At 36.9% G+C, this 23,844-nt stretch overlaps 3 protein-coding genes and 1 long non-coding RNA gene across 5 annotated transcripts; 3 read left to right on the top strand and 1 right to left on the bottom strand.

The window, feature by feature from the left end:
• Positions 1 to 1,927: 1,927 nt before the first annotated feature.
• LOC135588227 (uncharacterized) lies at positions 1,928 to 7,022 on the top strand. The gene is made up of 4 exons (XM_065080241.1): positions 1,928 to 4,070; positions 4,210 to 4,324; positions 6,370 to 6,666; positions 6,739 to 7,022. Exon 1 carries the CDS (start codon positions 2,909 to 2,911, stop codon positions 3,962 to 3,964), a length of 1,056 nt encoding a protein of 351 aa, XP_064936313.1. The 5' UTR covers positions 1,928 to 2,908; the 3' UTR covers positions 3,965 to 4,070; positions 4,210 to 4,324; positions 6,370 to 6,666; positions 6,739 to 7,022.
• Positions 7,023 to 7,612: 590 nt separating this feature from the next.
• LOC135588229 (probable protein phosphatase 2C 59) lies at positions 7,613 to 11,069 on the bottom strand. The gene is made up of 9 exons (XM_065080242.1): positions 11,028 to 11,069; positions 10,637 to 10,869; positions 9,768 to 9,895; positions 9,454 to 9,552; positions 9,199 to 9,357; positions 8,383 to 8,469; positions 8,215 to 8,306; positions 8,012 to 8,086; positions 7,613 to 7,923 (listed from the first exon to the last, which is right to left on the bottom strand). The coding sequence occupies exons 2-9, from the start codon at positions 10,702 to 10,704 to the stop codon at positions 7,768 to 7,770; spliced, it is 864 nt and encodes a 287-aa protein (XP_064936314.1). The 5' UTR covers positions 10,705 to 10,869; positions 11,028 to 11,069; the 3' UTR covers positions 7,613 to 7,767.
• Positions 11,070 to 11,555: 486 nt separating this feature from the next.
• Positions 11,556 to 14,026, top strand: LOC135588226 (uncharacterized). Its single transcript, XR_010476151.1, has 3 exons — positions 11,556 to 11,692; positions 11,794 to 11,897; positions 13,739 to 14,026. It is a non-coding gene; the product is annotated as an uncharacterized LOC135588226 (long non-coding RNA).
• A 3,659-nt stretch (positions 14,027 to 17,685) lies between these two features.
• Positions 17,686 to 19,175, top strand: LOC135588225 (protein CUP-SHAPED COTYLEDON 2-like). Of its 2 annotated transcripts, XM_065080240.1 has the most exons (5): positions 17,686 to 17,843; positions 17,928 to 18,121; positions 18,196 to 18,476; positions 18,550 to 18,599; positions 18,683 to 18,989. In XM_065080240.1, the coding sequence occupies exons 2-5, from the start codon at positions 17,953 to 17,955 to the stop codon at positions 18,855 to 18,857; spliced, it is 675 nt and encodes a 224-aa protein (XP_064936312.1). In that variant the 5' UTR covers positions 17,686 to 17,843; positions 17,928 to 17,952; the 3' UTR covers positions 18,858 to 18,989. The 2 variants fall into 2 exon arrangements, with proteins under 2 accessions (XP_064936312.1, XP_064936311.1); XM_065080239.1 differs by having other exon boundaries at positions 18,550 to 19,175.
• The last annotated feature ends 4,669 nt before the right edge of the window (positions 19,176 to 23,844 follow it).

The raw sequence follows: 23,844 nt of genomic DNA, 5'->3' as shown, positions 1-23,844 counted from the left end.
GATGCAACTGGCAATTGATCTTTCATGTTTTTGCACAGATGAGGCAGTACCTTTTGATGGAGCTTGTTCAGATTAACAATTAAGTCATGAAGGTTTGACTAGGTGAGCATGCAGGCTGCAGCAATGGCAGTCTGCTGACATCTAACACAGACACTAAGGAATCAACCAGTCATTAGTTCAGATGTGATGAATCAACCTCAGGCAGTCTCACTTTAGAGCAATCAGACACTTGTTCACCTCAAAATCATCATTCCATTCAGCAGTCATCATAAGACTGAATGCAGATTCTGGAAGAGACTTTGAACTCATAGCATTCAACTCTTTTTAGTGGAAGTTATGCAATTTTATACTCTGTGAAGGTCACAACAATTTTGTCTACATGACTTTACATATATAACATTGGATATAAATTTCCCTTTTAAGTGAATTATTTGCTTAAGAAATACACCATAATTATATGTATGAATTAGTTCATGATTCCAAACCTGTATGTTATAAATTATTTATATGTTATATTTTAGTTTAAATAGATTATTGAGAAAGATCTCAATCTCCTCATTTTATTATTCAATATAATTGTTTGCATCATCAAAATTATAATTACTTTTCATTTTCTTTACCGGTGTGACAATGTTATATACTTGAAAATTAAATAAGATGAAACTTTTTTTTTGGCATGCATTATTATTAGTATTATTACTATTTTCTTTCTTTTTTTCCTTTGCCTATCATGATTATTAACCATATTTTCCTTATTACTTTCGAGTGATTTCATAAAAAAACCTACTCCATCTTTTTAGAAATTTTCGAGAAAAATCTTCACATTTTATATCTCTTAAACCCTTTATATTTGTAATACCTCTGACTTGACCCTCTACTAATTTTCACCCATATTCTATGAATTGATCTATAAGATATACCATTAAGAAATATATTTATTATAATATTTTCAAATAATCTAACACTATTTTTATCTCAACAAAAATACTATAACCGTTATATTTTTTATATCTTATGAACTGATCCATTCAAGTGTTTGATGAAAGGTCAAGTCAATGATATTATATATATAAATAATTTACGAATGCACTAAATAGAAACTTTGAGAATTTTTGAAGAAAAAATACAAATCTTTTTGGGTGAGACTTGCTTTTGAGTATATATTTGACAAATAGAATAATTATAAAGAATTTTGTGTTCAAAAAATATGTAAATATTGATGGATGGTTTTAGGCGAGACTTTTATTGGATCTCTTTCTTCGGTGTGAAGTAGCTGACAATGAAACAGCCTGTTATGCATTTCGCGGAAGTCAAAATCCTCATCCGTTGACATTGACCTTGTGAAATCAAATTCCCACGTCACCTCTCTCCCTCTTGGCTTATTACGCTTCACTCCATCACCATTCGCCGTCCGAATGTACTCGATCAAGTTCACACCCAATCATATGACATCGGTCTTTGGACTAAACCCAAGTGAAACCCAAGAATCAATCCCCGTTGACTTTTAACGTATAAGTTCAAACTCCTACAGCCGTCTCATGTCAAATTCCCATGTCACCTCTCTCTCTCTCTCTCTCTCTCTCTCTCTCTCGGCTTATTACACTTCACGCCGCCACCATTCGCCGTCCAAATTTACTCGATCTAAGTTCACACCCAATCATACGACGTCGGTCTTTGGACTAAACGCAAGAACCAATCCCCGTTGACTTAAACGTAAAATGTCAAACTAGCACAGACGTGGCTGCTCCCCCAATCGGAAACATAGATCCTCCCGCCATAGTTGCTGGTAGGACGCACGTGACTCCTTTGCTGTCTCCAATCATAAGTCAAGTACATGGCGGGTAATAAACCTGGAACTAATCAACGAAACAAAAAGAGAACGAGAGAGAGAGAGAACGCCGAGGGCGAGAGGCGAGTCGACGAGGACGGAAACAGAATAGGGGACTCTTTCCGCTCTATCTCATCCAAATTCAACGCGCAGTAGAGGAAATAAGAAGAAGAGGAGGAGAGGAGGAAGAGAGGGAAGCGAGGAGAAGAGGGGGAGAGTAATTGGAGATACGTTGGCCGCTGGCTGAGGCGCCTTCGTCGTCGAATCCAGGCGGTGGCTCCCGCTGGTCGGAGCTTGCGGAGAGGTAAGCTCGAATCCCCTCCCACCCTGCTTCTTCTGCCTGCGCTGTCGTTCTCCGCTCGGATTGGCTTCTGTTTTCTGTTCGTCCTCTGCTCTGTCTACTTGTCTCGCTTTGATCCTCTCGCCAAGGCAATTGCGATCCGGTTCTCTCAACTATGGAATCTTCGATCGCGGACCGGGGATCAGATCGCCAATGTTTATTTCGTGGGGTTCCGTTGCTCAATGAGGAGATTCCCAAGCTGTCCTCTTCTGCGTGGGTTTTGATTCTGCTTGCTTCTCGCCTTCTTTAGGGTTTTCGATCTCTGTGAGAATTCTGGTCTCAAATTTGCATCTTCGCGGGTGCAGCTTCTTGATCTTGTGTTTCTCGAGGTGTTCTTCTTTGGAAGATAGGATTACCGCTGGCGTTGTTGTCGCCGTTGAGGTGGGAATTGTGCATAGCTCGCCTTCTCTGTAAGAGAAGGTGCAAACCCTAATCTTGCCCGAAACCTATAAAGATAATAAAAGGAGAAGCAGAAGGGTTTGTAGTCGTCTGATTTGGTGGTTAATTCTATGGCTACTGTTTGCTGATATAGATCGCCCCCACCAATGCTGCAGCGGCAACCATCGCTGCCACCTCCACTGACCCCGCCGGTGACAAAGCATTCTCGAATCGACCTCGGTGAGCTAAAGTCGCAGATAGCAACGTAGCTCGACCAGGAGCAAGCGAACCGCTATTTCGGCTATCTGAATGGTCTGTTGTCACAGAAGTTGAGCAAGCATGAGTTCAACAAGTTCTGCATTATGACGCTCGGCCATGAGAATCTCCCTTTGCACAATCAGCTCATTCGTTCCATACTTCTCAATGCCTGTCAAGCCAAAGCTCAACTATCAGTCAATCATGGCAGGTTTGCACATAGGCCAACTGGGATTGTGTCGAAGAATTCCCCTGAATCAGATGATGGACTGGGTTTTTCACAAGCCCTGACATGTTCACACACTTGGTCCAATGGGGATATCTTGCCATGGTCAAACGACAAGTTTAGAGGTGGTAGTGATAATAACAGGATCAGAGACTGCCCCAGCCCCCTTGGACAGAATAGGAGGGTGGAGGTTGAAGCTGTTCTGGGTGAGAATGGTGATTTGAGCTCATGTTATTTGAAGAGATCAGTGCAGCAACAGCAGGGTGGCGTTCATGAGTTGCCAGCAAAGAGAGCAAGGATAGAGGAGCCATCTCTGCTTGACCAGGGATCTGTACATTACAAGGTTCTTAAGGAAGTTGTTCCCCCGAAATGTGGGGAGAACATGGACCATAGGGGTGATTTGGACTCCTTCAGAGGTCCTCTTCAGGCTCCTCTCGGAAATATTTTCTGTTCGGCAAACACCACGGGTGCAAGGAGGAGAATTCTGTCAGCAGTTACTGCTCTCACTGATAGTTTTTGTAGGAATTATTATTGCAGTGAACTGTGTGATACTGAGATATTGAAGAAACGAATGGAGAAAATGGCTCAATCACAGGGCTTGGAAGGAGTAACAATGGACTGTGCCAACTTGCTGAACAGTTGGTTGGATGCTTATCTGAAGCAGCTGGTTAAATTGTGCATTGAACTAGTAGGGGCAGGAACAGGACATGTGTTGACAAAACAGGCAGTTTCCAATCTTGTGCCTTATGCAAAGCCCATCAATGGTGTTTGGGCAAGAAATGACATCCAAGTGCAAGGTACCGTTGGGTCTTTGGAAGGCACACATGTGTTGAGTATGAAGGATTTTAGGAGAGCAATGGAACTAAACCCACAGCAACTTGGTGGAGATTGGTCATTACTTCTTGAGAAAATATGTGTTCATTCATTTGAGGAATAGGAAAAATCAAAATCTATTTTAAGGTTTGCAAAAGTCATAGCACCTGGATGGATCAACTTTTGAGGAAGACTACGTGGTACTGCAATGGCAGATTCAAGTTCCTCAGGTAAAAGATATGCTTTATCTGCTTCTTTCGGAGTTCAATAAGAATAATTCTATTAGATCCTTACATGGAACACCTCAAGAAATAAATTTTTTTTATGCACTGTCCTAAGGGGAAAAAAAAAGGAACTCTCTCTGTTCAGCTCATTTATTGTAGGTTACTGTCCCTGAAGAGGCATCTCCATCACAATATCACACCAGAGGTCTCGAGCTGCTATGTAATTGACATCATGGAAGACTCTGGAGGAAGTTTTGCAGGTATAATTTTTTGATGTATCTTATACAATCATCTTCCTCGGGTCTACAAATTGTGATCTATGTATTATCAATTAGTAAACTTTCTGCTCAGTTAGGAATATCATTCATTGATCTGTTTTATTTGAACATTCAAAATATATTCATTTGGTGCTACATATCTGGAATACTTTCTGTATGTTTGGGGCTCATTTTACTTGTACATTTATTATTTGTGGTGCTCCTTTTTTGGGAGATGTCTTCCTGTAGTATTTCTTGAACATGAAGACATAGTTTTCTTGTAGGAGCTTCTCCTTCTCTCTTCTATTGTATTTCAATCCTTGCAAATTTTCCATTTCAATGTGAAAATTTTGACATGTTACCAAACTAAGTTGCAATATAAAGTTTGACAAATTTGTTTCATGTTTTCTATCCTTATGGAATAATGTATAGTTAAGAAAAAATTTCTAGAATATTACTCTAAAGGAAGCATCTAAAATTACCCGTAGTAACAAATTTGATACAACAAAATTGTTTCCAAAGAGAGGCCTTCATAGAAACTGCAGTGAGCTTTTTTTCCCAATTCAGGTTTTTGGATTATTCTGCTGTGCTATTGTACAGTTTCACATGTTTATATGCCTATATCCTTTAAATTTCCTTATTGCTTAGCATAACAATTCATGAAGTTCAGTTCCTTGCCTCTGTTACCATCTGACTTGATATTTGAATTATTCGAAGCTTTCAACTTGCTTCTCTGTGTACCCAGTCCAACAAAAATTTGACCTTGCTAAATCTTTTTTGTCATATCCAACATGGATAGATAACTTATTGATTTAGGTAAATATAGCCATCTTAGTTTTCAGTATTTAAATGGTATCAGTAGTCTGCAACAACGATTAAGGGTGAAGCATGGTAACATCAATGGTACATGATTAAAAGAAAGTTAGAAATAACACATGGTCACATTAAAACTAATACAATAGAGGCAAAAAAAAAAGGCATTTATGTGGAAAAATCGGAAAAGCAGCAAAACTTGATATGGTAGAAGGAAATCAAACATGAATGGATGGTTGCCTAGGATTCTAGATAAAGGTATGTTTTGTGGTATTATTCTTTGCTACATGCTTTATACACAGGAAAGTCTGCCTCTTTACATGTATGTTTAGTGTTCATCATTTTTCATGTTTAAGTGGTTTAAATGACAAACATTAACACAAACTTTTTCATGGTAAGCTGCCAAGCCTGCTATTATTCTTTGGAAAATTAGTTAGAGAGAGAGCTTTAGAATTTAGATATGTTTATGTTAGACTTGTGTACATGATCATGCATTACTTACGAAAAACTGCCCGTTGGGTGTCTAATGTTAGATATTTGTCATGTTTAAGTAGTTTCTAGTGGCAATTGTGAACACAAACTCTCTTTAGTTTAGCAGTTGTTATTCTTGAGAAAATTAGCTAGAGAGAAAGCTATACAATTCTGGATATGTTCATGTTAGCCTTGTGTATGAGATCATACATCCTCACCAATAAATTGTGACTAACTGTAAGCTTCTAAATACTCCATATGACTAACTGAAAACATCTATCAGTCTTATGTTATGCATATGTTCCCAGGCATCAGGTCCATTACCACCTTCAAAAAATCTTGTTATGCTTATGTACCCAACAGCAAGCTTCTCCTCATGCATTATCTTTTAATTTCATCTCGATTGGAGATGTGAAGGAAAAAAGTTGTAACTGTCAAAGTCGGTGCTCTTTAAGCAATTCTCTATTTTCTGAGTTTCTATATTTGCACATGTTTTACAAGTTCCAAGTTTAATATGGATATCATTAATTAGTAATTCAATGAAGGTCATTTTACTTCGATACATGTAAAACAAAAAACATTGATAGAAGTTGGCTTTAAGTTACTAGATAAGTTCCATGGTAAGAAACTAGTTGATTGCCTATTTTCTTGATCATCAAGTAATTGCTACTCAAATTAGTCACCTTTTAAACCCATCAGAATTTGGTCACTGAATTTGTTGATATGATGATATAAGTTCTATATTGAATTTCTCACATTTATAGGATTATTCCTTGCTCGTGATCTTTTCATTACTGATGTGCATGATAGCTAACTATAGCGGATAAGTGGTGGTACAAAAACCTTGGTGAGAAGCTTCTCAAAATAAAGAAAGTGTTTTTCTGTCATTGTTCTTGAGAGTTCAATCTCATCAAGCCTGTGGTGCATATAAATTCTCTTGAATTCAGGTCCTTCACTTGCAGGACCACTCAGGTTAGTTGGCTTTGTGTACTGCTCTCGTGTTCTAATGCTGGTACTTCATCTCTCTCATCAGGCACCTAACAACAGTGCAGCCTGAATTGGTAAGTTGAATCCTGTTCGATTGAAAAGCAACAAGAAGCAAAAAAAAAAGGACACTGATTCATTTGATGCAGTTGATTTGTAGAATGAAGGAATCAAAAGTCAAGTTCGCTTCAGTATGCATTCAGAACAAAGATGCAGCCACTTATCCTCCCTCCACTGCTCGAGCATCCCCTAATCCACAGGTCAAAATTATGTTACTCCTGAACATGTTGAACACTGCAGTAGCTCACCAAATCTTGCTTTTTCCATAAACTTCATTGTTTGAAGCATGCTATCATATAGAATGAGCCCACCTTGTTTAGACTGTATGACAAGGAATTAGATCACTTCCAGTTGCACATCTATGGAAACCATGTAGCTGCAATTTGTCTCACTAATTTGAGCACATTCTACCACTATGATATCAACCCCTGATGAAAGATTGTAATATAGTATATACATCAGCAATTAAACCCTTTGAGAAAACTATACACCACCAGCTAGGTCATATGATAAAAATGGGATAATCTCACAGTGGAGTATGTCCAATAGGTTTTTTTAGTGAGAAACTGATAAACAAGCGAAATCTATTCATCACAACTTGAACAAGAAACTCGAGTTGATTCTGCGTGACCTGATCCTGGGGTAAACATTTTTCTGAACAAGAACTTGATGCATAAAATGTCAAATGAAATCCTTGCACACGGAATGCATCCTTTTTATCAGGTCTTATCTGTTATCAATGACAATATGATACCCATCATGCTGTTTCCACATACTGTCCATATTAGATGAGACCATATATTTCAAGAATTTGATTCTTAACAATAACATTTGCAGTCAATATTCATGTAAATGCAATAAAACATTTGATTATATGCTACATTGAAAAATGACTTTAAGGATCCATTCAAGACTAACAACACAGTTCACGAAGTATGTTACCGTCGGAAAACTAGGGTGCCATAAACAAAATTCAACCTTCTTTTAGCAGATACTTTTGAACATGTGAAATCCATATGTTCCTACTTCGTGCAAAGGGATGAAGTAGTGATTTTTCATTTTCTCAGACATATATTAGCTGCGGACAACTAAGACTCGACAAGATGAAAACATGAGCATTACTTCTGCTCTGTTGTGGTGTTTCCATGGCCAACCAAGAAACGTACCACGACACAAGTGATGTTGTCAGCGCTTCCTCTTTGATAAGCTTCGTGCAACAGTCTCTTTGCCGCTTGTTCTGGGTCCTCTATGGACTGTATCATGGCCACAGCCTCCTGAGAATTTTCAGTGAGAAACAAAAGAGATGTAACTGAACAAGCAAAATATTTCATGCATCTGTGTATAATAAATCCGGTCAAATACCTCATTTGTAACAACATCCCACAATCCATCACTTGCAAGTATAAGAAACTCCAGAGAATGATCAACGACTTCCTCCTGTAGTTACAGTTTAAAGTAACTAAAAGTTTTGAATATTACAGGAAAAGAGCCTCTAACCTTTTCATAAACATATAAAATTATGATATCAATATACTAATTATATACTGTAGATTTGGCATCCATGCCTGTATTTCTGGATCTGCAACAACAAACTGCTTCAAGAGCCTATCGCCAAATGCACGTGACACGGCGAGAACACCACCAACACGCCATGTCCCTGCGGTCATAAAATTTCACTAGGATTGAAATATTAGAGAAGGAACAACAAATTTTGTAGAGAAGAGAAGAAGTACCAGCCCACATAACAAAGCCTCCGGCATCTTCAATCCGCCGTCTCTCATCTGTTTGATCTGGTTTGTGATCCTTTGAGACAGCAAAAGCTACAAAAAATAACAAACTACTACATATGTAAGTTTAAAAACTCAAAATAAGCTTGGTGACTAATCTCAAGAACGACAATTTGTAAAATGACTGATATTTACAACAAAGATATGGTAAGTCAATAATGCAAATTGTGTTCTATGAAGTATTAAATAGTGCACAGAACATCCATCCAAAACATACCATGAAGCATGGACACCAAGATGAGATAACAACATATTACAGACATGACAACATGACAAATCTTACAAAAGATATGGCATGGCATTTTATACTTGTATATTTTCTATATATTATTATATTTTTTTACTTTTGTGCAATATGAACAATTTATGATCATCATATAAAATTTATACAAAGCATAATAACCATACATGCAAGTAGCAAAATTCAAAGAGATAGTAAAATACATCAAACAAATATATAGAACATTAAGGAATATGTCGAAAATCGAATCTACATGTTAATGATAATAGTTGACATGTCTAGAAGCCTCATATAGATGATATAAACATCCTACATATATTCAATACATTAACAGAAAGAAGTTAATAATACAAGGGTGCTAATCGACACATGCTGCAGGAATCGAACAAGTATACAGACATCAAAAGCATTTTTGAAGTGTCTGCATTCATAGAAAACAAACCCGTTAGATATCTATGCACATTAGATTAGCACCCTAGCAACGAACTGATATAGAAGCACATCATACTTCTGGGGCTTACCCTTCCCTCCCCTAGATATAACAGCCCTAGAATCCCCGACATTTGCAACTAGCAAACGATCGCCCACAAGGATGGCGGTTGAAGCTGTTGAGCCAGCATCACGATTTTGACTAATCTCAGATTTCAGAAACTCTGAGTCAGTATGTCTGTATGTATCAGCTGCAAGATTAGAGAATTGTTCAATGACTTGATAGACTTTTGTGTCGGACAGAAAATCGTGATTCACAGACAATGAAATAGTAAAGTAGGAAACACCTATAGCTGACTTCGTATCGCTGATAAACTTGGGGTGTCTAATCAAATTGCTGAAGAGGTGCTCCTTGACGTACTCTGCTGCTCGAGCACCACCATGACCTGAGTATACACTTATAATTAGGGCAATTATATATGACATGCCTTCCAATTAAAGAGATTTAGGAAGTTAAAAAAAGTATGTGAAATTACTTGACCACAACACAGTTGACAATCTCTGCCCAATATTGGGTTAAAGAGTTGCTAAACCTATGGAAAACAATAATCCAATATATATATGATCAAACATCCTATAACTAACAGGGAAAAAATCCCACCATCAAAAACTCCAAACAACCCGACAATTTCTCCATCGACGCCATCGATTCTTGTCTCATAAAAGTCTTCCATTGAAGATCTTTTCCCAGGAGAGCTTGCATACCCATAACTGAACTTCCGATTCTGACTGCGGTGAAGACAACAAGTGTTATTACAAATATTTGTTGAATTGTTAACGTACACAATGATCTTGCATGTAAATTATGCTCAACAGCAGAGACGAGCATAGTGTCTTACCGAATTTTCTTCATTTGCTTCATGCCTAGATTTACAAAAATATGGGGAAGAAAACACAATTATCCTGTAAGAATTGCTTAAGATTTTCTGAACATACATCTTATTCATGTGAACCAGTCATAAACTAACTTGCTAAGGGATAAGCTAATCAATTTGTTTATGAAATACCAAATCATCATTTATACTACAAACCATAGTTCATTTTACCGGTCCATACCGACTGGCGATCGATATGGTACATACCAAATCATATCAATGTACCGACACACAGTATGACAGACATATAGATAAATCCATATGTACCGCCATATCGATCTTTTGTTGGACTGATACATATCACCCATATTGGACGATATACTATGGTACGGCGAACATTGCTACAAACTTTGTGTAAGGTTCTCCAAAAAGAAGATGAGTTGATACTTCATGAATCTTCTGTAATAAGTCACTGATCATATCTATGTTAGCTAGCTTCAAAAATCCTAAATGACAAGCTCAGGACGAGCATAAAAAACACTGCACAACATTAACTATTGCTCTGTCAAGATCACCCACACATAGAAAGCTGAAAATTAACAGATACAACATAAAGAAATGATTTTTGTGAATGGAAATGAGAAAAAAGAGCGACCTGAGTCCTCCACCGCTAACTGGAGACCCATCTGCTAGATGCCCACTCATGGAGTTCATATAACCCATCGGTATTCGACTCTTTTACGAGCTCCACTAGTAGGAAGAATTGAATTCAGAAGAAACGACAAAGAGAAGCTGATCTGATCCGCCAATCGGGGAACTAAACCACGTCATAAATCTGCACATCCTTCACGAACGAAGCCGTAACCAAAATCTAACCCCAGTCACCACCTGTAGATCCCGACAAAGAACCTCTAAATGAGAGATTGGAGGAAAAGTGAAAGGAAAGAACAAACCCTAACGACTTGAGAAAGAGAGAGGGAGGGTAAGGAGAGAGAGGACGAGAGACGATGGCGGAGGCGAAACCAACGCCGGGTTTCGTGGTTCACCTTCTGGTCGTGGGAGAAAGACGAAGCTGACAAGAAGGTGGAGAAACGAGAAATAATCATAATAATAATTTAAATTAAATGAAGTTATCCATAGAATTCAATTTTACGACTTATAAAGATTTAATTGACTACAGTTTGGTTGATCCCGTCCAACCGCACCTGCTACTGGAAATTGTAATTTCTGCATCAGGACCGTCGAAAGATGTAGAACGTCTGAGATCCAACCACATGTATGTATCCTGACCGTTAAATGACGATTTGATGGATTACATAAGCGCAGTGCTTGGACAAGATCCCAAACTACTACGTGGCGCAAAAGGGGACGACTTTGATTTGGTCGTCGAAAATGGTCGAAGGAAAAGGAAAAAGGCCCCATAAATATTAGATATACCCTAATGGCATAATGGTGAAAATACTGCTTGGTGGTTTTTGTGGGTCCCATTACGAGGCCAACAAAAGGTCAGGTGGATGACGGGGTGTGACTTCCGGGTTAATATGGCCACCGCCTCAGAGCCAAGCGTCGGTATTCTTAGGGTGCAAGCGAGCTGAGAGGAGCCGCTCTGTTCGAGGGTTCGGCGATGGCGCAGACCTCATCCGGGCCGTGGATTCTGGAAGCCGCTCCCTTCTTCGTGGTCGTCCTCATGGTCGCGCATGTTTCCGCTTTGGTACGATACTCGACCGTCCTCTCCTCTCGCTGGATTTATTGCACTTTCGTTGTGCACTGGATGCGGGAGATTGATCCGCCCCTTGTGTGCCGTGTTTCTAGGTTTATTGGATCTACAGGCTGGCCTCCGATAGACCACCCCCCCGGACTAAGACGCAGTAGGAAGGATCTTCTCATCTCTTTGAACGATTGCATCGCCCCTAAAGGTTCCTTTTTTTCCTTAAAAAAGTGACCTTTTTTTTGCAGATATTGAATGTTCATAACATCGATCTTTCAGCTTGTCAAGAGATATTTTATCTTTACTTGCTAGTCGGAGATGTTTCTGCTTTATGCTGCGCGTATGATTAACCTAATGTATTGCATAGTTATTGGTTAAGGTTGCTTTGCAATGTGGACATCTGCATATGGTCTTAGTAGTACTACGATGGGTATGTGTGTGACTTGCCCTTTGAGTTATAGTTCTTGAATGTTGTTACTTGTAGACATGTATTTTGTTCGGTAATCAAATGCTTGTTTCCATGTGTATGTGGCATACAACTTATTTTTTAGCACAATTGACAGTAGCAGGAAGCATCATCTCCTTCGAATGTGATAACACGCACATACCACTCACTAAAGCGCATTTATTAATGTTAGCTAACAAATAATTGTCTGATTTCATCACTCTGCTCATCAGATTCGACAACAACTAGTCTGGACCTCATATCTTCCTTGATCGCATCAAATATTGTGTAATTGCTGATCACTTTTCTCGGCACCCTTTAATATTTTCTGGCCACACATGATAATTTGCAGCAGCAAAGACTGCTTTACTGAGAATTTGAATTCAAAAGATTTGTTTAGATTCTTCTGAAGTAGTCGAACTTTCATTTGAATGATGATCTTCCCTATTAGTCTTGTGGTTGTGAAGGACCTTTGTCTAGAGACTTCATGTATATTCATGACTGTAAAATAGATGCTCTATTTTCAAGATGCATTATGACAGCAGACACAAACTGGATTTTGAAATATTACCATTTTTATCAGAATTTACTTGGTCCAAATAAGTTTTTGTGGCTACAACAGAAAGAGAATGTGTCTTGCCACATCCTTTTTCCCCAAGCAATACTAAACCAAGCCACTATTACATCATGTTGCATGCAATGTTTCTGGCCTTTTAGATACCTAAGAAGTAGTATCATCCTGCTTTCCATTGGTATCCCTCTTATGTGTCTCATCTCATATTTGCTGATTCTGTTCATGAAGAAGTAGGGTAAACAAAGTATCGTCTGTTACTTTTGCATCAATCAGATTATCAGAATCCGCCACAATCTCTATCTCCTAAATAAAGGCCCTCCTGGAGGCCACTCATCAAATCAGAAAAAGACATTATTCTCATTACTAATCCAAGTCCAAACTAGTCCAGAGATATTCATTAGCTTTTGCCAAACCAGCTGTAGCCTTAGGTATCTGATGCTCCTCATAGAACCTACTTTGGATTTCATGTCAAGTACGTATTACAGCTTTACTAAAGATCACTCATAAGTTCTTGATACATTCACTTCTTTTCCAGAAGGCCAAAATTTTCAGAGCAAGTCTACTCTCTTTGTTCCCCTTATAATCTTATTATGAGCAATTAAGTCCGATAATATATATATCAAGTCACCATCAATTCTATGACGTGAAAAACCATCTGATGGTACCTAAAAAATGTTATTGAAGATAGCTTTGACTTTTGAGTTAACTTTGTATGTAGTGGGTGATGTGAATCAAGAATTTAAAGTCAGTTATATGTTCAGTAATAACTATAGGGAGAAACCCTTTGAGGTCCTGTGAGAGATGTTTAAGATGTCTAGTTCCGAAGATTGTTGTCGGAGAAACTGAAGAGCTATGTTCTTAAATCTTTGAACATCATCAGTTGATGTGTGAATGATGTTGGTTTTTGCCATCTTTATATTCTACTGTTTTTAATTGATATGTTTTGAGCGCAGATAAATGCAATTCTCTTGTAATTTTTGTCCCGTTTTAGATTGTCTGTTAACTCCTTATCTTGTTTTGTTGTCCACAGGCTTGAGACATAATGGTGATATGAGGCTGAATACAGAGAGGTCCTTTCTTTGACACCATGCAACTCAAATAAAGAAAGCTACTGCAGCTTTCCTATGCAAAAGATTGTCTTCACTCTTTTGAAGTGCCTTTTCCTGTGTAACAATTAATTTTGCTCTGAGTGGATAAAGCAAATATTCAAACTGTCACAGAATGATTGTCTAGTAGGTTTAGTGTGTAATTTCATAGCAAACAGAGTTTGTTTAGCATCATCAGATCTTTAAGTTATTATAGCAAAGATATTCTCTTAGCAGACTATTCGATCGGTCGATTAATTCTAGAAAGAATATACATGGGTTGTCCCCACTTTCTTGTTTTGTTTTTGCCAGTTATCATAGGTTATGATTCCTGTTTTTATCAGGTGGTTAAATGGTAGATGGTACTTGTTTGAAGAAGGATCAAAACCAGGACCATAAATAAGCCAACTGAGTTTGTTTGAGCAGTAGATACCCACTGAATCCCCCCATGAGCTATCATGTCTTTTAAGTGTCTCTGGTTTCTTCATAGTCTCTACTTTTAGAGATTTGTACTAACCTAAGATGGAGATGTTTTCTGATCAAGGTTAAAGGGAAACTGCATTGGCATTCAGGGAGAAGGTTGGCACCAACTCAAGGAATCAGGTTGAAGTAGTCTCTTCTTCCAGACTTCTTGTATGGGACCTAACTTCTCCATGTATAAGTTGGGCTACAAACACTTGCAAATAAACAATAAAAGTGGGAGAAGTCTATTCTTACATAGACAAATTCAACTGTCAGACATACAAATGTAGTCTTGAAGCTATGTTCAGTTATACAACTAAATTCCAAGTGTTATACATTATATTCTTCTAATGTTATGAGAAAATTGCCTTCAATTTCAGAACAGTTGATGTCCACAATTTTAGGTTGACTTATAAGAGTGTGATAGGTGTATAATTATTAACTTGGGTTTAAGTGGGCCAATGGTTCAAATTAATGAGTGAGCTAGTTTATCAAGTTGGATCATTACACCCTATAAGTTACTAAGTCTCTTTAATCATGGACATTCTTAATTAAAAAAATATATATCTAACATATAAATATTTGAAATCATGTCATAGTTGGCTTGATATCTACTTCATAAGTCAAGCTGAGTGGACCTTGTTGATTGTCACAACAGTGCTAATCGTTATACCGAAATGTTTCGACAAACCCTTACTCTTATCTTCGGGAGGAAAAAAAAACTATCTTTTCTATACCATGAAATCACTTCGATATTCAAGTTAGTAAAAAATATGAGTCGATAGAAATATTATGAATTGACTATCCTCCTTGTGTCCAGTTGATTTGCCCCTTTGCTACATGTCAATGCAACAAAAGCAATCAGAACAAGAAGCATTGCATGTAAACTGAGAAAAGGAAACAAACAGTACTACCCCTTATTGAAACCACAAGCAACTTCTTTCAGACTTAACATTATCATATGCACCGAAACTCTAAAATTCACTACAGCCAGTGGTGTTGTAAACATAAATTTTAGGCAATTGATTTGATCATGGATGACCAGAATGAAGGAAGTATATAATTGATGGAAGAGTCTAATATGTGAATGTGACAGTCTTACCTACTCTCCTTGATCACACTGATACGGTTTGCACCCTCATTTCGTGTCTAATACTAAACTTGAGAACAATCTTAATGAGTGCATTTCTCACTATCCTATCAAAACATCTTAACCACAAGAAAGATGACATTTTCCTGAGAGCAGCCAATTCAAACAGGCAGCTACTTGGTATCAGTCTGATGATTTCATCTCTCCTGTATAGCTTTTAAAATGCATTCAGACAGAGAAAATAACATGTAAATGATCTACCATGGACTATGGTTCACTTGGGGTTATCTCAACTCAACTGTATTCTTCTCAACCCTAACACGTAGTTGTTCTAAACATGTCGATAACCATCATCGATCGCGTACTCTCAACTTCTCAAAGTAGCATCAACAAGTTGTGTAATAAGACCAGGATCAATCTTCTAACAGTTGGAAGTGCTATAAATTATGATTGAAATGTCTTAGTAATTAATGATCAATGGAGTTTAGATTTCACTTCAGAGATAAGATTAGTTGTGCTTTGTTTCTTGCATACTACCACCAAGAACTCCAAGAAGTGGAACTAAAGAACATGAGGTACTTGTGTGTTGGGCATGACAAGTTGGTAATCCAACTCAAGAACATGAGGAAGCGGATTACTTCTTAATGAGCATCTTATTTAAAGTGTTTGGCAAGCAAATATGAAAGTGAGATTCTTATTTGTTCTTGGATAGTATGATCTGCCAAGAACTAGATTTCCATCAGCACCACATAAAACTGGAATAACGCAGACATCATGCAAACATGATCCATATCTGATGTCGGTAACATATTCTGGGGATAACATCACATTTCCAATAAGTCATTCAACGATGACACTAATCAACATCACCATTTGCTTGATGTGTTGGTTTCTCTAATATGGATTTCAACTTGAGTAAGACTCAAAACTATCAATCAAGAGAAAGAGTGACAAATGATTCATGAAGGATTGCATCTCTGTACACAAACAAAAATCCATATCTACACGATAGATGCAACCTACCTAATCTTGGAAATGGATTTGGTGTTTGCCCATTGTTGTGAAGCCACTCTATCATGCCATGCACATCAATCGAACTCAACGTATGATCATAAACCCTTTTAGGTATGCAAATGACAAAGACACAACTACAGAGTCAAGGAGATGAGGAGGAGCTGCACACAGATTACAGTAGAATTTGACTCGAGAAAGATCACGAGGACAGCTCAAGATCTGCATGTCATGAAGTGCTTGATAAGTAACCAGCAGAAAGGGCCGTGTGTCCAGCACAGACATCTTAGCAAAGTGTGTTGCTCACTATCATGTCTCCATGACACCAAGAACACAAGCTGCCAAGAGAAAACAACTTCTGTTTCTAGAGCAAGTAGTCATCTTAGGTACAGATTCAAGACAAAGCAGACTTACTAGTGTGTTCGACCCCATACATCACATAAAATGATAAGACTGGGAGAATGTTTTTTTCTTCTTCGTGATCACAAAACCGAAGATTTTGAAGCATACACATATAGAAGTAATCAACAATATTAACTCATCCCCGCCATGACATGGAGAACTAAACCATGAGTTCCTCACTTTCAAGTGATACAAAGCTAAACACCCTTCATGCACCATTAAATGATGTTGACGTCAACTGGAGTGTCTTCCGATACCACCAAATGATGCGGTTCAGATTCACATACAAAGAACACACGAAGAACAAAGCACTGACAATTAATGGCCATGGAAATGGAACCGATGGAGAGCATAAAAGACGCTTAATGAATGGCATTCTGCATCACTGTTGTTGTTTTGGGTTTGGGGTGGGGGAATAGTCAACGGGGTTGTGGGTGCATGGGGAGACCCCGTCCCGGCTGGCCCGCCTGCCGTACCGCTCCCTCGGTCAAACGTGACGTAAGGTGGGCCCGACTAACGTGGCATTGTTCCATGAGTGGTGATTTTCCGAGCTGGATAATCCTTTATGGATTTTAAGGCTTCCTATATCGTCCAATTTTATTTTCATTGAAAAATCGGTGACTATATTTTTTATTCTAATAATAGTAAATATAATATGATTTTTTTTTACTTTTTATAATAAAAAATCAAATATCCTTTAAAAAAATCTTTGAGTGCATTTTACTATTTTTAAATCTTAAATAGTCCAATTAATAAATCTTTAAGGGTATTTTTTTGTGTGTTGACTAAATCTTTGCCGGAGGAGCCACTCCTCCTTCTAGTGGATGAATCAAACATGGATGGAGGAAGTAGTAAAATCGAAGAGGTGTTCGATTGATCGTAACCCATATGGTATTTTGTGTTGACATGCTTCGGCAGCTTGTAAGAGAAGCCGCTTAGTTGGTAAGAGCTTCACCAACACAACCCCTCCACCCAAAAGCTTAAATCTGAGGCAGCGAGAGAAGATACTTCGGCTCGTTTGGTGGATGACACTTGGAGGAGCTGCCGTCCTCCTCCTCGTTTTAGGTATACAGCTTGCATCGGAGGTACGCAAATTGATCGAGTGATGTGTCTCGGAGGAAGCCAGCTATGTTGTTTGGTTGTTTGATCATGTATCTTTCCGCTTCCAGTGTGTTGATCTGTTAAATCTTCCGTATGGAAGAAGGCAAAGAGGAAGATCGACTGCCGCCGGGGTTCAGGTTCCATCCCACTGACGAGGAGCTCATCGCACACTACCTCACCAACAAGATGACTGAGCCAAACTTCGGTGCGAGAGCAATCGCGGAGGTGGACATCAACAAGTGCGAGCCTTGGGATCTCCCAGGTAAAGGAAGCCCAAAGACCGAGTTGGTGACTGGGTAGAGATGAAGCGTTGGTAACCCGGCATGGTGTCATCAGGGAGAGCGAAGATGGGAGAAAAGGAGTGGTACTTCTTCACCTTGCGCGACCGCAAGTACCCGACCGGCGTCCGTACCAATCGAGCCACGGAAGCCGGGTACTGGAAGACGACCGGGAAGGACAAGGAGATCTTTAGCAGCAGCAGCAGCACGTCGGAGCTGGTGGGACTGAAGAAGACGCTGGTGTTCTACAAAGGGCGAGCTCCGATAGGGGAGAAGACCAACTGGGTCATGCACGAATACCGCATCCACTCCAAATCTCCCTTCAGGGGCAACAACAAGGTACGTGATTCTACTGCATGGCTAGGTTTTGCACCCATGGGGTACTGCGACCGTGATCTTGCGCTTACCACAGGATGAATGGGTCGTCTGCCGTGTGTTCATGAAGAGCTCCGGTGGAAAGAGGTACCCGTCTCACCAGCCGCGAGCCACCACCAACACCATGATGCATTCCTTGATCCAGAACGACCTTTTCCACCTCGGTGCAGCTCGGAGCTACCTGTCCAACGCGGAGCTGATGGAACTCTCGAGGTTCGCCAGAGGCGGCCATGGAGCAAACCTGCCGATCCAGCCGCAGCTCAACTTCCATGGAGGCGGCTTCCCTCTTGCAGGTCTAAACCTAAACCTGGTAGCCCCAACACCGGCGCCGCAGGGGGTGGCTGAGCTGCCTTCGTCGGTGGTGGCCAACGGTGTTATGGGAGGAGCGGATGGAGGATTTGGCACTGACGTGAGCTCCATGATCACTGGGCTACACAATGTGGATTCCTGTGTCGACCTAATCGATGAGGGCTACTGGCCTTCTTACTAAGAGAGAGAGGGAGAGAAGCTATAGACACTAAGTTTAAGCTACTTCTCTAGATCTGTACCATTAGATTTCTTGTTGGAGTTTCTTGTAAGGTCTTGTGTTCTTCCTCCACACTTCTCCATTTGTGTTTCTTTACAGCGACTATACTTACAGTAATCAAATAGATGTTTCTTGTTTGTGAAGATGAGTCAAAGAAAGGGGATGGTGGTGATGCTGATTTCATGAGCACTTGCAGCAAACTCCTCTAAATTACATGTCTTTAAGCTACTTTTAGGCAACAATATATTGTGGATGTTCTTGAAATATTACAAAACAGAAACTTAAAATGTGAATATATTTATCATATCTTGTTGTCAGAATTCATAGTCTTTTCACCTTCACATCTGTGATAATCCACATTAGGCATATTCATGAGGTCTCTTTTGATTGCCCTTTTATTATCATGTGATCACCTTCATGTCCTCAATAGAAGATGTATGTTTCCCTTACTCTTTGTGCTATGATGAAGACTCTGTAGGTTGTCAACAATGTTCTCTTAGCAGCAATTGATGGATAAAAGGAGACTGATTGCTGAAGTAAACATCATTTATTTTGCTGGAACATTAAACAACTTCCATTTCCTCAGGGAAAAAAATTATACTAAATTTGTGTTTGCTGAGTTAAAATCTTCTGCAAATATAATTTTAGATAGATTGTTCCATCCTCAATCTCCAAAGAAGTTGTCTCCTTTTGGCAGAAAGAAGCAAACAAAAGATATATAGGCAGTGCAGACAACACTGATCTACCTGATGCTAATCAGAGGAAGGGTTGGCTTGTTATCTCTGATCACCTCTCCAATCATCTTTCTTAGGTCACCCTAGCTAACATGGCACTTAGATAATGATCATTTTTTTCGATCAATCGAAACTGGACACACGGAGTATTGTCGGCATAGATTTTCAAGCTCAAAATAATTCAGATCATCTCTTTCTCTTTTTAAAGGATCAAACTTGCTTATGCTTTTACTGACTTAAGCTTATGAAGAGAAAATTCTCTCAAATAAGTATCGACGATTCCGGTTCAAATCGACTATTCTCAAGTGCGATAAGATTTGAAAAACAAATCTAGTCGAATTAATTTTATCACGTTAGGTTTCTCTTGATTCTCAAATATGATAAGACTTGAAAGACAAATCTAGTCCAAGTAGAGGAAATGTCTTAAGTTGATCAGTTTCTTGTTAACAACTGCTTTAGCTGCCTGAGAAGAACTCTGCTTCATCAAGAACAAGAAGGCACACAGACTGATGCATTCCTCAGAAGAAGAGGAAAGAGAAAGACAAATAGATCTGCTTGCCTAATGCTTCAAGGAATTTAATGTCAATGAATCCTGGAACTGCATTAGAAAAATCTTGACTTGTTTGACTGAAATCTAATAGTTCAGTGCATACTTATGAACACAGCACATGAACTCCATCCATTATATATACAAGACCATAGGTTATGTTATAGAACTCTGCAAGGATCTGAAGGATCTCAGGAGATGTCATATATCATAATCAATTATAAGAAAAAAACCTCCTTTATGATGATATAATCGAGACACCAACAGTACTTTCAATATGCAGGACCACGAAGATGAAATTGGTTTTCTAATCAGATCAAGAACCAGAAAAAATACCCATGTAAATATATATTGGAGAAAAGTTACTGGAAGAATAAACTCGTATGCTGTGTGGCATTGTTGGAGGAAAATAAACACATTTTTTATGAATCCTATGAGAAAAGTTCTATATGGCAATCTTGAAGGAGAAGGTTTTAATTTTTTTTTAGATTAAAAATTAAATCAGAATACTGATACAAAATTTATATGATTCCAATGTCTTCATTGACGATGACATCCTCTCCTCTCCGACAATAAACTTTTTTTTCAAAAAAAAAGTATTTTTAAACTAATCTTTTTCATTGATCCATTAAGTATAATCAGTTTGATATTCCAAGAGTCCGATTTTTGTGTTTATATGATGAAAATGAATGATTGTTTACTAATTATTTATATTTATATTTTTAACACCATGTAAAGGTTTTGTTAATTTTTGGTGAAACAAGGAAATATTAATGATTTAAAATTAAAAGTGGGTCTTTATTGGTGAATATTTTTGTTATTGAGATGTTAAGATCTTGGGTATGGATCGTTGTTGATAGTTTTCTATATTAATGATGAGATATTTAGGAGAAGTATTTTCAACACTTTTAGGATTATTATTGATAGTTTTCTATATTTATGATGAGGTTGGAGCTGATTAATTTTTGTTTTTAGTTACAATCAAGTGTGAAATTGTAAATATAGCTCTCTTAGAACAAGTAATATTTCTCAAATCATTTATATAATTATCTTATAGGGTTTATAATTCTTATCTGGATGGAATTGGATAAACACCTATTACATATTTTGTCTAATGAAAATAATTTATAGATACTAAACATTTAGAATAGTTACTTTCTCTCACTTTTTTCCTGTATTTTCTTAAATTTTTTATATAATATCCATTATTTATAATATTTAACTTTATATATAAACAAAATAATCCGCTATCCCTTCGACTTACACGTAAGAAAGTATATCAAAGTAGCTATTACAAATAATATATATATATATATATATATCATAACTTAATTATTTATATTAATCATTATTCAATTATATGTAACTAATATATTTTTTTGGGTGTAAAATTTAAGATGTTTGAATCATTCATTCCTCCATCTTAACTTTATTGAATCAATCTAGTTCAAATGGGGCCTCACAAATCGATTCAACTTAAATAAATCAAAATCAATCGAGTCATAAATATTAGATATCTTTTTGTAAATTTTATTAAAGATATTTTATGAAAATAAAAAATACTCCTATAAATATGGAACGTCATAGAATAAAAATCTTATTATTATTTTTTTAAAAATATCCAAAGATATTTACCAATCAATCGTGGAGTTTCTAAAAGTACAGACTTATTTCATGGGATCTCCATCCAACTTAGAACTCCTTACAGATAATAGCAAACTTGACCATTTCTCCAGCAATCAACAGCTCCCATATGTTCTCCCACTTGTCTCAGGATGTGACTGACATCAGTCACCTCATTCCCACTTTTCCTGTTCAATGTCAATCCACACTGTTACAGTGACAATCCAAATGGATCTCCATTGTTCTGATCTTTCTATTCTCACGGTATGGTATGTCCAAATTGTTTTGTTGGAAATTTTTTTTTTTTGAAGTTTCTTGAATTAATCCAATTCAAATATATATATATATATATATTTTAACTCTCTCTCTCTCATAAATCTTCAAGAATTTATTGGAGAAAGATTCTAAAAATATGCAATATAGTTTCTAACATGCTCGACCATTAAGAACTTAGAAATATATTAATTATTTATATAATAATCAAATCTTAATATACTAATCCCTTTGTTTTATATAGGTGTATGTATACATAAAATCTCACTGTAATTGGATGACAATATTTTTTTTTTGGCTTATGCTAAGATATGAAAGAAAACAAAGCAACTGAATGAAAAGACAGAAAAAGAAAGGGAGAGGAAGAAAAAAAAAAAGACTAAATATCATTGAACAAATTAATGAATTTTATTATAGATTTAATTATTCTATGTGCAACAATTTGGTCTCTAAATTGTCACAAAAAGATAGCAAAATAAAATTTAGGAGATGGAGGGAGTTTTGCCATTGACATCTTGAGTTCACCAAATTGTAAAAAAAAGGGAGAAAATTTGTATGAAGATTAGCCATTTCCATGACAGTGCATTGATGTGATCCAAAGTTCTTAATCATGTTAATATGATAATAATTTTTCACATAATAATTATAATATGTAATTTCAAATATACAAAAGAAATCACAAGAGATGCAAGTTGATATCATGTCCATATACAATGGAATTATAATTTTCATTCACAGATAGTATTTTTCTATTTATTAGTCTGATAGATTAACTATCATATCAATTTTATTTAGTTTAAATTATTATAAAAAATATATTTAAACTGAAATTAATAATAATATATTTATCAAATTATTATAAGTCAATCTTAATTTCGTTCATTTCATAAAACGAATTGAGGTATTATATTTGAATAATATTATTATAGTAATAATATAAATAAATTATTATTATTTATTCATCAATCAATAATATCATAAAAGTTATTTGTATTTGCTAAACCTCGTTAACTATATCATTAGTTAGAAGAGAGCCTTATCTAGTGACTTGGACCATAGTACTATAGCAATAATGTAATGGAGATAAAAGTTGAAGTTGATGCTTGGATTAGGATGTGATTCCATAATAAATTAGGGAAGAGTTGTGATTAATTTAGGAATTATAATCTTAATATGTTACTAAAGACTTGTGGTGAGGTATGGATATATTTTGATATTAAGAGTTGTGAAATAATTGATTTGTTTATGATGATTAATGATTGAAAGTTGACTGAAACATTATTTTATATGTTTTTTTTTCCTCATGATGTTAGTCTTTTAGTACCAATTTTTTTTATTTTGCTTAGAAAAATGGTTGATAAATTATTTTATTTGAGGAATCCTGATTAATTTAAAATTTCTACTTATTATTTGGAAAAAGATAATTAAGATATATATAATACACTATCATTATGTAATGAGGAAGGATTTAATAACACATAATGAGAAAATTAATATAGAAACTATAGAGGATAGTAATTATTATTGTTATTGGTTTTTGAAGTATTAGATTTGATGAAGACATTAATGTCAATCTACTATGTTTATTTGAGTCTAATAAATTATTGGGAGAAATCCCAAAAATATTAT

This window comes from Musa acuminata, chromosome BXJ1-8, assembly GCF_036884655.1.
Source record: "Musa acuminata AAA Group cultivar baxijiao chromosome BXJ1-8, Cavendish_Baxijiao_AAA, whole genome shotgun sequence".
NCBI classification, from domain to species: Eukaryota; Viridiplantae; Streptophyta; class Magnoliopsida; order Zingiberales; family Musaceae; genus Musa; species Musa acuminata.
The sequence above is the reverse complement of the archived record's forward strand: the minus strand, read 5'-3'. Positions and strand labels throughout refer to the sequence as shown.

Bases quoted from the DNA above. Each gene is read 5' to 3' on its own strand.
- LOC135588227 (XM_065080241.1), top strand. From the start codon at position 2,909: ATGACGCTCGGCCATGAGAATCTCCCTTTGCACAATCAGCTCATTCGT.
- LOC135588229 (XM_065080242.1), bottom strand. From the start codon at position 10,704: ATGGGTTATATGAACTCCATGAGTGGGCATCTAGCAGATGGGTCTCCA. The intron at 9,896-10,636 runs GTCGCTCTTTTT...TCTTCACCGCAG, and splicing joins GTTAGCGGTGGAGGACTCAG to TCAGAATCGGAAGTTCAGTT. The intron at 8,087-8,214 runs GCATGGATGCCA...CTGTAACTACAG, and splicing joins TTGCAGATCCAGAAATACAG to GAGGAAGTCGTTGATCATTC.
- LOC135588225 (XM_065080239.1), top strand. From the start codon at position 17,953: ATGGAAGAAGGCAAAGAGGAAGATCGACTGCCGCCGGGGTTCAGGTTC. The intron at 18,122-18,195 runs GTAAAGGAAGCC...TGGTGTCATCAG, and splicing joins CGAGCCTTGGGATCTCCCAG to GGAGAGCGAAGATGGGAGAA. The intron at 18,477-18,549 runs GTACGTGATTCT...CGCTTACCACAG, and splicing joins CCTTCAGGGGCAACAACAAG to GATGAATGGGTCGTCTGCCG.